The 16872-nt window shown below is 35.0% G+C and overlaps 1 protein-coding gene across 2 annotated transcripts in view; it reads left to right on the top strand.

Annotated features, from left to right (window-relative positions):
- The window catches only part of LOC106871312 (signal-induced proliferation-associated 1-like protein 2), a 166298-nt gene extending 149447 nt beyond the window's left edge, over nucleotides 1-16851 (top strand). For both annotated transcript variants that reach the window (XM_052973573.1, XM_052973574.1), the window contains exons 17-24: nucleotides 1862-2315; nucleotides 3445-3601; nucleotides 3982-4231; nucleotides 5078-5274; nucleotides 6888-7045; nucleotides 8539-8632; nucleotides 11289-11376; nucleotides 12738-16851. In XM_052973573.1, coding sequence (XP_052829533.1) covers nucleotides 1862-2315; nucleotides 3445-3601; nucleotides 3982-4231; nucleotides 5078-5274; nucleotides 6888-7045; nucleotides 8539-8632; nucleotides 11289-11376; nucleotides 12738-12959 — 1620 coding nt within the window. In that variant the 3' untranslated portion in view covers nucleotides 12960-16851. The remainder of the gene's footprint in view (nucleotides 1-1861; nucleotides 2316-3444; nucleotides 3602-3981; nucleotides 4232-5077; nucleotides 5275-6887; nucleotides 7046-8538; nucleotides 8633-11288; nucleotides 11377-12737) is intronic.
- The last annotated feature ends 21 nt before the right edge of the window (nucleotides 16852-16872 follow it).

Genomic DNA, 16872 nt, shown 5'->3' with positions numbered 1-16872 from the left:
ATATATATATATATACAGTAAGAATGGATACATAAGGGTGGAAGACCACAGAAACAATACCATATATCCAATGCAAGATTTAAGAAGTGTGTGTGTTCAATTCCTTCAAGAATCAATAAATAAATTTATAGTTTTCAGTCTCTAAAGTGTGTAAAAAGTACGGTAAAAAAACAGGCATATATAACGATATAAACTTTAGAAATATCATGAATGTTCAAAATATTTATTTTAAAATATTTATAAACATGCATAATTTCCAAGTTGTATAAAAATATGACAATTTAAGTTAAAACATTACAATATATAAACATACATTATGATTTAACATATAATGGGTAAATATATACGATATGATACAATTTGATATGAAGTTATAAATTTACATGTATTATATTAAATTATATGTATATTTTTACCACACTCTCTGTCACTGTTACTCTGTATATGTATCTCTCGCACGTGCTGATCTCCATTATCTCTCTTCATATGTCATGTAATTGCTTTTATTTTGCTTAAAACTTTCTTGTTGTAATGTTTGCTTTCATTTGGTGATAAAGAGCTATCACACACAAAATGCTAGCTTCCAAATCTTTTTTTTCTGATTGGGCTAAAATATTGGACTTTAAACATCTGTAACATTTTTCTGAAATTTTAGTTGGAATAAATAGATCAAAGCATCAGATCCAGCATAAAAAATTTACATCACTATATCAAATTCAAAGATTTCCAATTAATTTTAAAATTTCAAAATCTGTGACTGCAACAGAAAAGATCTCTACCTACTTGTCTCTCTCCATGAAGGATAGGCACTTGAACTTTGTAGGATGTTGCTGGTGAGGTAAAATAGAGCTGGCGATTGATCTACTGCTATGAATGTCAAAGCATAGCTGCTCTTGAGCAGGTTGTCCAAACACAACATATGTAGATCAGCTCACCAGAGGATACTGGATGCCTCCTTGAAGCCCTCCCTCAACTAATGAAAGACTGGGATGGATGACATGCATGGCTTAGAAATGTCGAAGCAAGCTCAGCCAGATGAGGATGGTATATCTGCATATGTGTGTATGTCTAGTCATGTGTACTTGTGTGTGTGTGTGTGTGTGAGGGCGGTTGTCTACTCCTTATGCAGAGTTTGACCACCTCCTGTATCTATACCTTAGATCCATCATGGCATCTGATGTGGCTTTTTAAACCAGATAATGTTTTGAAAAGACACCCATATAGATTGCATATCCAATTTGGACCACCAAGAGCTGCAGTTAAGTTCTGATCTTTGTGGATTTTAAAATGTCTTTTGAGGCCTCCGTTAGATTAGCAAAACCTTCTGGCATACATTGCATTGAAAGGTGTACACAAACATATAGGCAGAATAGCAAAGAAATTTGAGCCCAGCGAAAGAAAGGCATGGTCTGTCACCAACTTTGCACACAAAAAGGTCATTGTGATTCACCGTCTTGATTGTAACATTCTTCCTTAAATCTCGAAGTCTTGCATGTGTTATCCTAGCCTCTTCAAATGCTTTCACTCCACTCCACATTTTTGTTTGCCATCCAGCTCGATCCAAATCAAGAGTTTCTATGTTCTCTGGATCTATTCCAAGTGACTTCATAGTCCTTATACCGTCCTTAACTTTGTGTGTGTGAGTGTATTGTGATGATTTTTGACTAACTTGTCTGAAATAAATTTCTTCCAAATTGAACTTAATTTAAATAGAGAAATCACAAATTGTAATATCTATGTGTTACCTAAATCTATAATTATGTTGAAATTCTTTGTTTCAGTTATTAATTTTTCTAAAAGATTTTTTGCTAAATGTATACAATTTTAGTCAAAATTTCTAATTTCTCTGTTTTTAATCCAGATAAGCAAACTGGTACAACATTTTGAAAGTAATTGCAAAGAAGATACAACTGTAATTAGCAGCAGTGGTGGAAGCTATTCTAGCCCATCTGAGAAAGATAAATTATCAAGTCACAGTCTTTCAGCCAGTTCCAACTCCCCAGTATCGGTAAAGTCGGTGGCTGTCGGTAACAGCAACAGTATGCAAGCTATAGAAAAGCAACATCCATATGTCAGCAGCACTATCAGTGATTATGTGTCGCCAGGTACACCACAGTCAGGAAATATATCGCTGGAACTAATGAAGCAGAACCAAAATACTAAATATTTATTACGACAACAACGGAAGAACAGCGCTCCAGAGCGTATAATCAGCAGTGCCACCAATTTTGGTCAGGGTATTGATGTTTGCTTCACAAATAGTTCGTCTCATGGCTATAAATCTTCAGAAAATTTCATGCAGCTGTCTTGCCAAGGTCAGTTAAAATAGTTTCTATTTCTTTGTTGGAATTAATAAAAATCAATTTCAGTTTTGAATGTTAAATCATTTTATAGGTATGGGTGTGTGTGTAGTTAAGTACCAAACTTACAAAATATGTACTGGCATTGATTGTTCAGCTAAACCTGTCCATGCTCGAGCTTGGCCACAGTTTAACAATTGAAACAAATGAAAGATAAGAGATCGTTTTAGTTGATATACCTGACACCTCCTCTGTCATATCTTCATATTTTGGCAGTTAAAGAAAATATTGCTTTTTTACTTTATAGACATAAGCATAGCTGTGTGGTTAAGAAGTTTACTTCCCAACAACATGGTTTCAGGTTCACTCACACTGTGTAACATCTTGGAAATAACTCTCCAATAACTCTGAGCTGAGCCAAGCCTTGTAAGTGGATTTGGTTGACAAAAACTGTATAGAATCCTGTTGTATGCACACACATGTCTGCATCATTATTTAGGTCTGTGTTAGCCCTGATCAGGAAGGATGTTGATCAAAAGTATTCCAGCCATGATCAGTCTTTGGTATGGCCTTATAGGACTACATCATTGAATGTGTCCTTCATTTATTGATAAATTGAAGAGAGACTTGGTTGCTATTGCATAGTCTGAAAAACCAAGTTGTGTGTGTATGTATATATATATATATACATAATCATCATTTAACATCACTCTCTTTCCAAGTTCACATGGGTTGGATGATGTGATAAGAACTAACAAGCCTGAGTGCTGCACTGAGCTCCAGTGTTTGCTTTGGCATGGTTTCTGTAGCTGGATGCCCTTCCTAATGTTAACCGCTTCATAGTGTACAAGGTCCTCTTTTTTCATGGCATCAGCACTGCTGAGGTCACCAAGTACCAGCAAGACAAGACTCCTCAACTAAATCGGGGATAGCATTGATATGAAAGTATGGTAGAAGGACAAGAGCAAGCATCTTGCTGAAAAATGAAGCTTCCCCTTCTGGAAAGAGAGTGAGAGATATGTGATAAAAAGCACTAGGTGAATGAGAGCGAGAATAAGTTTGAGGAACAGAAAAGGTGGTTGTGTGTATGTCTTTGTATTTGTACATAGATTCATGTTCTAAAACATCAATCTATCACTTTCAGAAGAGATGTTATCTGGCATTGGTAGTACTTCTCGAAAGAAAATGGAGCATCTAATTAGTAATAGCAAGGGCCGGCCAGAAGGTCTTTATAAAAGGAGTCACTTTGACACTTCACCTGCTAGTAGCAGTTGTAGTAGCAGTCCAAGGTCATCTAGCAAGTAAGTTGCCACAAAATTTTTTCTTTTTTTTTTTGTACTATATTCTTATGTTGTCTGCAGCAATTAACTTCGAAAATTATCGAGAATTTTGAGAGACTTAGTAAAATAATCAACTTTCTTGTTAACTGATGTAATAAACAGTTTGTTTGGAACATAGCAGAAAGGTTTTTATATAAAATTAAGATGAAAGGTTTTGATTTAAGTGTTGAGCACCCACTGACAGATATGTGTACATAGATTTATATGCACCCGTTCACAGATAAGTGTACACAAATATATACACACCCACTCACAAAATTTCAAGAACATATACACAAGAAAAGTCCAAGACAGTAAAAAAAAAAAAATTTAATATATTTTTCTCTTCAATTTTCCAAAAGAAATTTATCAGGAAGATCTTCAGAAGAATCTTTGAGCTCCAAGAACCGTGTAGGTAATGTTGGAATTCCTGCTGTTCCCCACACCAGTTCCTCAATGCATGCTGCTATTTCTAATAGTGCAGTGACCAGGACTCCTCACCATTCTAACACAAAGCATGCAGTAAATACCAGTAATTTACAAGAAGATTTATTACGACTCTTCAATAATATTAGCACCACCAATCCACCTGAAGATTTAGATAAGTCTCCTGTGAGTAGCATTGTCTTTAAAATAAATATTTTGTCATGATTATGGAATTATTAAATATTAATACAGAGATCTTTGAAAAATATACCAAGTCTTGTATGTGTTTTTGTTGTTATTTAATCCTCCAACTCAGCTCTTGTTAAGTAGACTTATGATCAAAAGTTGACCCTCTCAGCTTTTTAACTGGGAAGGTTGACTGGAATGTTTAACAGTTTTTCTCCTTTTTTTAAACTGTAAAGATGTGATTTGAGGGAAATGTTGACTAATCATGCTTAGGCTCCCTTCATATTTCAGTCACAATTTCTGTTTCTTCCATTGTGGTTTATGTTTCTGATGTCTTTGGGAAAGGCATGGATGTTACTGAATACCATTTACCTTTCATTAAAATTCACACCTATTAGAAAATTCTTATATAATGAGATCATACCAAAGATTGTTTGAAACAAGACATACTATCCAAAAGAGGTAACATGAAAATGCATTTTAGATTAAGTGCTTATCTGTAGGATAAGAAGTTGAAAAGAACTATCTACTTCATTTTTATATAAAACTTTATATAAAAATTATATAAAATACAAGCTATTAAACATAACTTATATTTTATATAATTATATATCATGTACCTAAATTTTTTTGTATAAAATGAAAAGCAGGTGATTAGAAATAGTTCATTAATTACTAATTAATGTTATCAAAATTTTCTTAATTTGTTTCATTCTAATAAATCTTATTTTTTAAAATATATCTTTATTTTCTCAATTTATCAGCGCAATTATAAATATGAATTTCATCAAGTAGGAACTGTTTAAAGAAAATATAACTGATTTTACATGTTTATTCCACTTGCAGGAAGGACTTTATGTGCAAGCAGTGAGCACTCCTTTACAGCGAGCCACTTCTGAAGAAAGTCTTAACAGTAACAAAAGTTCCGCAGTCCTGAATATAAATGTGGAAGATCATGCTGCTACTGACCTTCGGTTTGGCAAAAATGCACCTGTCAGGAAACAAGTTGCAATGATCAAATCAGAAAAAGATCCTAGGGATAGGTCTGTGTGTTTTTTTTTCTTTTCTTTTCTTTGTCTTTTACATTGCTTAATATTTATGTTGTATTTTTTTTTTTTAATTTATTTTATAAAATTTCATTTAACCCACTCCTTATTGCCAAGCCTTGAAGCTATGGCTGAATACCCTTGTTTGTCTAAAGTGTGTGCATAGTAGAATTGAACCCAGCACCATATGATTGCAGAGTAAACTTCTTTAGCCACCCAGCCATACCTGCTTAGCTTCTACCCCTATAAACATTCTAGACCTTTCCTCCTAAGCACAAATGATTTATTGAACAAATCTTCTTTCACATACCATTGTGCTGCTCTCTTTCTCTTTCTCTCCCTCCTCTCTCACACACACAATTACTACAATGGCATCTGGTCCTCTGGCCTAGAAAATTGTTTAACTACCTTTGTACACTGCATGTACAAACCAACACATTCTCCTCTCTTGCATACCACATTTAATCCCTCTTATGCCTAACTTTTCTCTCAACACAATTATGCTTTGCTGGTCATGCCCACTGGCATTGCAAATCCAACGGAGCATACTACCTTCATTCCTCTCCATCCTACGCATATCCTCCACAGTCAGTGTCTATGTCTTACTACCATATAACATAGCCGTTATCACACGCGCAATCATACAATCTACCTTTCACCCTCAGCGAAACAATCCTTTTGCTGCCAACAGAGGTAGTAGTTCTCTGAACTTCCTCCACCCTGTTCTTATACTTTTGATTTTTGTATCTGGTTTGCACATGTGTACACAAACGAGCAAAGGGAACGCAGCTCTGATAAACAGGCTGTCAACCACTATTGAGATGGTTGCAAGAAGCAATGAAAATTCTGGAAGAAAAAATATATGTAAATAAATTGAATGGAAATCAAAGCAGTGTGCTAGTTAATAAGGCATAAAGACAAAATGAATCTCCCCAGACACAGTAATGTGTGTGTGTGTGTGTGTGTATGTGTATATATATTGTTGCTATTATGCAAAAGTGCTGTAAGTCCAAAATGAAAAAATAGTTTCACCATTCTATAGCAAAAACGTTGTACTGCACTTTGACAATTTTTGATATCTTAGCATCTGAAGTAAGCCAGAGATATGATAGTTTAACAAAAAGAAAATGGCTCTTGCAAGCAAAAATAAATGTTGGAAAAAAAAAAAAAACGCATTTGGCCAAATTTGGACATACAACTGTTTAACATAATAGTAATAATTTATATACAATGTGATTGTGTGATCATTTACTGGTGACAGCCATTGGTCTGTCATTGTGCTAACACATATGCACACACATAAATATATTCTTTTATTATTAGTTCTACTGAGACTTTAATCAATTAAGAATTAGAATGTTAAAACGTTCATTAATTTGCATCATGTCTCCATCAATGCACTGTGTTCAATGTCAAATCATTTATCTACTGACAGCTGTGTTTACTTAGTTCCAAGTAGACACCAGTGTGTGGTAGATCACAGTGTGAATGTGTGTTTTATATCCTTCCCATCTCTGCTCTGTCAAAATGTAAATTTGTCTTAAATCTGCCTCAAATTTGTGTAATAAGTAATCATTTTTCTTTCTTTATTATTTATTTCCTTTTCAAAGACTCTCTCCAAGTGTGCGAAGTGATAAACCCTTAGTATCTCCTCCAACCAGGCGAAAATATTCAACCCCATCACCTAACTCCCGAATTCCGTTAGTGGGGTCCACTGCTTCATTAGAATGGTCAAACCTTGTAAATGTTGCAACAAAGGCAATAGAAAGTAAGTGTACATTTTGATTATTTCTAAAGAATGTTTATTTTTTCATTCTTCTTTCAGAGTTAGTACTGAATTGTATCTGGGTAATTTCTGTACGTGAGGCACATATGTGGTAAAATACATGTGTTGTGAAATGCATGTAGAGTGTGTGGTTAGGTTTATTGGTGGGTTATGTATGAAGTGAAAACATGTAAGGGAGGGCGGTAGTCTGTATGAAAGACAAGTGCTAAGCTATGTATACTGAAAGACATGTATTGAAAGTGTTTGGTAAGTGGTATAACGGTAAGTTGCCTATTTATACGGTGATTATTCTCCCGAGTAGACTTCGTAATCAACATCAGTTGGTCACCAATTTATAATGTGTTCGAACTTGAAAAAGATAATAAATATAGATGTTTATTGAGTAGAAATCTATGGTGATAAGCCCGTCATTTATAACTTAATTATAAGTATTATCACTATACATAAATCTTAACTCTGGCTGCGTAAACGCTGTGATAAATTATACACACCAAGATGCTGAACGTGCATGTATGTTGAAGATAAATAAAGCTCGCTCTTTTTCACTGCTATAATAACAGTTTCATAGTTGCAGAAGTAAATTTCATTATAAAATTTATATTAACTAATTCTTCCATACTAAGCTACTAGAGTTTTACACAACAAATCAAAATAACCTTGTTGAATTAAGTAATAGACCTGGCATAACAATAGCCAATATCTCAAGAGTGTGAGTATCATGGAAATAAGCGACAGCCAACGAACACTGAATGTGAATGTCATAGAGTCGATTGACAACCAACAATCACTGGTTAATCTCCCCAAAATCAGGGGTTTTATAACTGCTCATACCTGAATTCTAAGAACCATATTTCCTGAAAGATTTCTCTTTGACGAAAGTTTAGAATTCAAATATGGGCAGTAATTTTAACCAATGGGAAACTAACAATTATACCTATTTGGGCAACATGACCATTATGTCATATTACCACTGATAAAGATTTATTATGACTTGCGTCACTACAGTAGCAATGGATCTCTTGTATAACACTTCATTCGCTCATGCTTGTATATGTGTACACATGCAAACAAAACCACACAATCATTCACAATACTGTAGACATATCAGATGCACACTAGTCCCGTCCTATGTTATACTGACATACACAAATGATACGTTACACAATGACTCACAGTTACACTGTTGTGCACATACATCATGTAGATGCACCATGCATAACATCATACACACACTACATGCACTATGCACACACATGCACAACATATGCACATCATGCACTACACAATATTATACTGTATGTGGTGGTGTTGTTGTGTGTGTGTGTGTGTGTGTGTAAATGTATAGTGTTGGTATACACAAACATACTATACACCCACCCATATCACCAGACTATACACACCTAACCAGTATGTATAGGGAACATCATTTTCACACGTGGATAAACTTACATTATTTGTATTTTATTTCTCTGCAGGTACACAAATGAAGAATCAAAAACAGTCAAGTGAACAAGTATTACAAGCAAAAGAGAAAAATGAGCTCTTAACTCTTCAGAATAAAGACAAAAGGTACGTTCTTTTTATCTCAACTCCTTCTTTAGGGATACTGTTAGACTTTGTAAAGGGACTGTACTCTTTTATTTGTCTCAGTTGGGCATTTATTCTTATTGACCCTTATTTGTTGAAGTGACTAGGTAACAGACAGCACTGAAACTAAAAACATAACCAACACCGGTTTTCAACTAAATTATTTGCTCATTGAATTATTTTGTAACTGAGTATTCCACAAACACATATACCCATAATATAGTTTTAGGGCAGAATCAGTCTACCACAGTGTGCGTGTATGTGTGATCAAGCTGGACTTTTGAATTACAGATATAGTCCATTATGTGGGCTTCCACACAGTTTCCGTCCACCCAGTTTCACTGACAAGGCTATGATAAAAGGTACTTTATCATGTTCCAATATACCATATGGCAGGCTCAGGACTCAAGATTGCAAAGCAAACTTCTTAACCATTTGGCCATTCTGCATCCAATTTATATTCATGCCCACATCGTACCTGTATGGTATGCATACAGGCATGGTGGAAGTCATCTTGTAACTGAATAAGACTACTTTCTACACTCAGTAAACCTATACAAACATTGTAAGAGTTTGTCTTGAGTGGATAAGGTGTTGTATTGCACTGAACCCACTTTTCAAGGCAATCAACTACACAACCAGTGGTACAACAGAGATTGTTGAGATGACCTGAAACTAACTGCACTTCAAGTTTTGTTTTTAGATAAGTTTACTATTTCCAAGAAGGAAGTTCTAATGAGAACTAGAGGCCCTTCACTCCCAGTTTACATGGACGTTCACAGGTTCACATGTTAGTTAGCCCATAGCTGGGACTTTAACTGGTTCTACTACTCCAGGCTAGAGTAGACCTGGGAAGAAATTATGGCTGAGAGTTGGGACTCCTCAAAACCTTGGAACTCCTGTACAAAGATCCCCTATCAGATGCAGTTTAAAGTCACACACACACACACACATATCCTTCCTTCCTTCTTTTTTTTTCTGTCTGTCTTTCATGCTGGTGTGGGTTGAACAATTTGATGGGATCCAATGAGTTAGGTGACTGAATCATGCACCAGTGTCTACTTTGGAATAGTTTCTATGTCTAGATGCCTTTTGTAATGCCAACCACTTTAATACTTGAAATAGGTGGGGGGGGGGTTGTTTTTTGTTTTCTTTTTTTCATGGCACAGCACTAATGAAATTGTCAGGTAGTTTGCAAGACTAAAATCCCCTTCAATTGAGTTGGGCTGCAGTAGAGAAAGAGGTAACTTTAGTCAAGGAAATGAGGGCATAAAGTACAAGAAAAAGAACCAGAACAGAACAAGTTTCTTCCTGTAGGGAAGCTACTTGTGACAGGAAGGGTATTTCGCTGTAAAACATGCCTTTGTAATACATTTCTCTAATTAATGGGAAAAATGGACATAAAATGAATGTGTGTGTGACAAGCATCTGCTCACTTTCCATTTGCCAAATTCCACTCATTATTAGTCAATCTGGCATTTGTCTAAGGTTATGTACTCAGATTGAGGCTAACTTCTTAACCATGTATACCTGCACCTGTGTTATGTGTGTAATAAATCAAAAGATTTAACTACAGAATTTTTAGTGATATGTATTCAATTAACCTTGGGATTCTTGGTTCCTAACAAGTACCAGCAGAAGGATTTGAAATCAGAACAGAGATGGATCAAATTTAAATAATTTGAAAAGTGCATATAATGTAACACCTTAGCATCTCATTTAAATTTGCTGTCCTCAGATGTAATGATAACTTAAATAATTGTTGCAATAAATGTTATTACATAAGAAGTGAGCAACAAGTGTTGTTAGCTAATAATAAATAGTGTTACCTAATAAGTGGTGCATAGTATAGAAATCAGGTGTCATTATTTTGATTCTCAGTTGTAGCCATTTCACTTGGGTAGCATTATCAGTGGCCCTGGGGAGAGGCATGAACATAAAAAAAATTTATGTCTTATCCTATAAAACACGTAAGTTATGCATATTTGACACATTGTACATGTTACGATTATATACATGAACTTACATGTGACAGATGTGAGGTGCCAGGTACCATTCTATAACAAGAACTTGCTCTTCCCTCTTGTCTCATACCTTAACCTTCACCACCTGGCACAAATCTGTATCCCTCCCTCAGGGTTTGTAGTATTATGAGCTGCAGAGTCATTTCAGAAGTGCACACTGTACACACTAAGGTAGTTGATGTTAGGAAGGGCATCCAGCTTTAAACACTGGGGCATGATGTAATCTTTGGACCCTTTGAATGTTAGACAATGCTGATGAGGATGATGTAGCAGATATGTATAACACACAATGTGCACATAGGCATATATGAAGCATATATTAGAATCATTCACATTCTTACAATGATAATACATACATACATACAACTTGCACATACAACAGAAACACACTCAACATGCAGCATACATAAAAATTCATACAAATACACAACATATGCATTTGCACATAACACATTTATGTGCACAACACATGCATGTACAACACACATACATCTGCATGCATAACCCATGAGTTTGTGCACAACACATGCATGTACAACACACACATACACACACACACAACATAAATTTGTTATCATTTGTTTTGATATTGATCATTATTTTTCTATATTCAGTATGTCAAGAACAGTTGTATCAAATCCACAACAAATAATCAAAGAACTGGAACAAAAAGTACAGCAAACCTGTAATGATTTAGATAAGGTTTGTAATTATATTCCATATATTCATGATATTTTCTGTCTGTGTCTAAATATATTATCTTAATCTTTATAGTGCTAACATTATAAAGAGCTGTTCTAATGAAACATATTCACAGTTGATATATATAGATTGCTGACCACTACATTTATATTTTTTTTCTCCTTGTTTCTCTCCTTATTTCTTTCTGTGTTCCTTTCAGTTGAAGAGCGTAGTTCGAAACGTCAAAAGACTTTCTCTATTCCCGAGCATTAAACTAATACATCCATTTGTTGTTTACATCACCTGTCTTCGTCTATTGTTTTTTTCGTAAATTCTCCCATATATATATATATATATATATATATATATATATCATTGTCGTGGCCAATGCCAGTCCCACCAGACTGACTCCCATGCTGGTGGCATGTAAAAAGCACCATACAAATATGGTTGTTGCCAGTGCCGCCTGACTAGCTCCTGTGCTAGTGGCATGTAAAAAGCACCCACTGCACTCTCAGGGTGGTTGGTGTTAGGAAGGGTATCCAGCTGTAGAAACCTTGCCAGATCAGATTGAAGGCTGGTGCAGCCTCCTGATTTGCCAGTCCTCAGTCAAACCATCCAACCCGTAGTTGTTCTCCATGTTATAAGTTGCTGTTTACTTCTGATCATATGTGTCAACTGCTACTTTGAACCTACTTCTGGCCAAAAGGTCTTTTGGCTTTTGTAATTCCTTCTTCAAGCATGTTTCTAAATCTTGAATTGTTAACCACTAGACTTATGTTGAGTTGTACACTCTTCACTAAGGAAAGCATTATTATTCACTATCTTCTGTCTTGTAGTTCCTGGTGTGTCCCCATTTGATTGGTAGGGAATCAAGTGACTAGTCAGTTTCTTAAGTAAGTGTTGTAAATGGATCAGGTCATTTGTGTCATAAAAACTCCAAGATCGTTTATCCTTCTCATTCCTCATACCATATTCTTACTTTTCATGTTTACTAGAGTAGCTAACATAGTGTTACCCAACATGTCTATTAATGTGACCAGCCATTTTAATAAGGTTGCTGTCATCTGTTTTCAAGTTGGTCTGGAAGAGAGCCTTATAGAATCAGTTCTTATGCTTATCTACCATTCCTGATTGTGGTACTTATGTAAAGTTAATTAATGCTATGGAGTTGCTCGTGACTAGATTCAATTTAAATATTCCATCACTTACTATATCTGAATTATTTTATGTTTCTTTCTTGTGAGGAATCTGGTCGAGGTGTTGTGTGTGTAGGTATATATGTGTGTATAATTCCAATTCTTTTATTATGGTATTTTAAGCTATTAATTTTTATTTGCCGATAAAATATAACTTAAAAACAAATAATTTTGTTATTACAGGAAAAACAAAAGAATTCTCAGTATGAATCTGAAATAACCAAGTTACGAGCTGAAAATCAACGACTCCAAGATGAATCTCAAACAGCTGCTACAGAGTTAAGAAGATTTACAGAATGGTTCTTCAACATTGTTGATAAGAATTGCTTGCAACAATCACCGACAGGACTTTCACAATTTATGCAAGCTGGTTTCTCAGAAAAGAATATAGATCGACCATTATAAAGCTTTACATATGTTTATTTATCTCACAATAAAACTAATGAAAGTATATATTTGTGTATATGTGTATATAATATAAATGTATGTGTAAATGTGTATGTCAGTGTGTGTGTACACACACACACACACATGTATATATATGACTTGTGTATGTATATTCATCACAGTATGCTTCTGTGTATGTGTGCATGTGTAAATATATATATATATATATATATTTACACATGCACACACATCACAGTATGTTTTTGTGTGTGTATTACTGTATAGTATATTTTCATTTTTCTACCCTATCTCTTTTTAATTGGGGTTAACTTTTAGGGACAGTCAGACAGACACAGGGTGTGTGTGTGTTTGAATGGATGATGGGTATTTGTTTTGTTGGCAGTAATATAGGAGTTACAGATAGATGGTGTTGAAGTTAGATAATGCATGCCAACCAGTGTGCTGAATCACCACCTGCCATTGAAGCCCTACAGTTGAGCAGGGATTTCAGCTCTACTATGCAATGCTACCCAATTGAATGTTGATACCGATTGGTGGTTAATTAAAGTGGTACTGGTACTCAATTTGCGTACTAGTTTTTTGTTTTATCAAACCTGGAAGGATGAACAGCAAAATTAACAATGATAGGATTTAAACTCAAAATGTAGAGGACTAAATAAATTTTGCAATAATACTCTAATGCTGTAACAATACTGCTGGTTTACTGCTCTACTGTGTGCGAGCATGTGTGAATGAGTGATGAGAGAGAAAGAAAGGCTTTTATATTTGCTTATATATAAACTCTGTATATGTGTATATCTCCCTCTGTGTGTGTGTTTATATCAACATATATAATGAATATATACGTAGATATTTTCACATCCTCCTTTTTTCTGGGTTAAGATGTCTGTTGGGGGGGGAAAAAAAGTGAAGACAGCAGAATTTTATATGTCCTCTATGTTTGAGTGACTGGCTGCAACTGATGGTGAGTGAAGAACTGTGCAAAATTGCATGTGTAGACAGGAAGTAGTAGGAAAGAGAAATTAAGTATGGGAGATAAAAAGAGGAAGAGAGGCAAGTAAGGGGAAAGGAAAATTGAAGTGAGAGGGGAGTTGAAGAATGAGAATGGGATTGTTGAACTGACAGGAAGTGTAGGAGTAGATGGAACAATGCCCATATAAATCTATCTGTCATGGTTCTGAGTTTGAATACAAAATTCTATTTTCTTGAGTGTGCAAATCCCTGATGTGCAGAAATTCCACACACTGATAAGTGGGGTAATTGAATGGCCTGCTGAGTCGGAGTAGGAACCAGTTCGTCTGGCTTACATGGAGAGTGCTTCAGATGTACTCACAAAAGTGATCAGCAAGGTGATAGCTTGTTTTCCCCACTGTAAATTGTGCAGCAAAGTTTGCGCATAATGCAATATTCATATAGTTATGTGCAAACTTTGCAGCAGTCAGAAGATGCACAAGTTCTGAGTAATGTGTTTGACCCAATGATGGTTGTAATGTTGTTAGTGTAGGGACAGGTGTTTCCTCATGGTGAGCACATTTATATGTGCTTGGTTGTGTATTACTGGGAATTTGCTGAAGTTCCTATCCTTTTTGAAAGGTTAGGAGAGATGGTGCAAGCCAGATGGGAGTGGTTCTGGGATCAGAGAATAAAATCTGAAAGTTGAGAATGAGTTTGTGTTTCAATGGAGATTGAGAGAGTAGAATCCAGTCTTGAGGTGTGCATAAAGAGGGAAGAAGGGCAGGGACATAGTTGATTCCCCAGGAGCTGGCATAATGCAAGGTCCACAAGTGACCAAAGTTACCCATGATTCACATTGGGGTTTGATATCCAAATCAATTGAGAGTATGGTTTAACAGATTTAGTGTGCTTGGGATGAGAAGTGTTGTGGAGATGGAAGTGAGATTCTGTAGGTCTGCAGTGGGCAGGTGGATATTGTTGATAGTGATTGAGATATTGAGAAAACTGAGGTGTTGGATACAGTGGAGGTAAATTCCAAGCCAGGCTAACCTGTCTCCACCCACTCTAACAAAACAAGATTCTATTTTCCATTTATAGTCTGCACCATTTCTGTACATCATAGATTTGTGCACTCAAGGAAACGGAAAGAGTAGCATTTTATATTGTAACTTGGAACCATGGCAATGCTGGATTTAAATAAAGGTTTTAAGTTCTACTCTTACATTCCCACTTAATTCAGTAGTACCATTTTTATTCTTTGGCTTCCCCCTCATATACATTTCCCCTCCACTTCACTCTCATCACTTACTCTTTTACTTGTTTCAGTCTTTTGACTGTGGCCATGCTGGAGCACCACCTTCTTATCCTTTTACATTTCTCTTTCCTTTAACTTCTCTTGTCTGCTACTTCCTACCAATGTATGCAAGAGCAAGACCAAGTTGTCTTGCAGCCAGTTCCTCAAACATAGAGGGTGTAAACTTTTGCTGAATCTTTTATTTCCCTCATGTATTCTTGACCTTGAAGAAAGATTCTGTCCAAAACATTGGTTACTACACTCTCCAGACAGTTTCACTGTGTTCTTTGTTGCTTTTGCCAAATAATTCTAAATATATATGAAGGCATATGTGTGTGTGTGTGTGTATGCATGTGTGTTTATATATATATATAATGTAATATATGTGGTAAGGTTTCAACAAGTAAAATAGCACTTAGCTAAGATAGTAAAGATATAATAAAAACCACAAGTCTTGTGAAATATAACAGCCCAAGGGTTTCCTGATCAAGACAGTAATTTAGTTTACCATTTATCAAGCTGGTAAAAGCAAAACAGTTTATTTACTTATCCATCTTGTTGAAATGGTGAGACAAATATTTCAGCCACCCATAAAACCTCACGTAGCTGTATTTCACAAGGCTTTTTGTGTTTTTTCTGTTATATATAATAGTTTAAATGGGGTAAAAAGATGTCAAATGATTGTTTCCATGAACAAATGTCTATTCCATACCAAATATGTTTATGGAATATTGTTTACAGAAACAATTTCAACATTGATCTGAGTTCTCTTAAATTTATTATATAGTTATTATTATTATCGCCTCTGTGAAGCTTATGTTATGCCTTCCAGGTCATAATTTGGATTTGTTATACATCTAATTAATTGATGTATAACATGTTCTTTTGGTTATTGGAATACTATTCTAGCCAGGCTTCTTCATGAAGTACTGATGAAGTGATCGAGAGAATTATACTTACCTCTCAATTATTTTATATATATATATATAAATATATATATATATATAATATGCATACACACATACTTGCACATACACATTGAATGGTACTGTCCAGGTGTCGAAACCATAATGATATCTGTTGGGTAGCTGATGATGGAGATATGTTGGATTGTTGGTTTGGCTGTTTTTGTATATGTGGAATAGTGTTGTAACACATTTATTTATATATATATATATATATATATATATAAATATATATATATATATAAATAATAGTTTGTAAAAAGAACTTTATCAAAGTTTACCATTCCCAAACAGGCCAATCACTAATTCATGCTGACCAGAGTGACAAGGGAGTGTCAGTCTTCGTACTACTCAACAACTATCTAAAGAGGCTTCATTAGTAAACTGCTGGTGTTTGGCATCATCATTGTAGATATTAGCCAATATACATCAGTGGAAACTTTGCATAGCATGCATACATGTAATGCAGTGGTTTTCTGTTGATTATCTACCAAATTCTGTGTGTTTGTTTATACATATGTGCATACATGTAGTTGTATTTACAAACCTATCTTGGGTATATTCATGTTTTAAGGAGATGTGCATGCATGCGCACACATACAATCATGTATATGTACATATATATTATATGTATCTACATGCATATGTTTATATCAACATATATATACATGGATCACCATATATATATATATATATA

The sequence above is a fragment of the Octopus bimaculoides genome, chromosome 16, assembly GCF_001194135.2.
Source record: "Octopus bimaculoides isolate UCB-OBI-ISO-001 chromosome 16, ASM119413v2, whole genome shotgun sequence".
Lineage (NCBI taxonomy): Eukaryota > Metazoa > Mollusca > Cephalopoda > Octopoda > Octopodidae > Octopus > Octopus bimaculoides.
The sequence above is the reverse complement of the archived record's forward strand: the minus strand, read 5'-3'. Positions and strand labels throughout refer to the sequence as shown.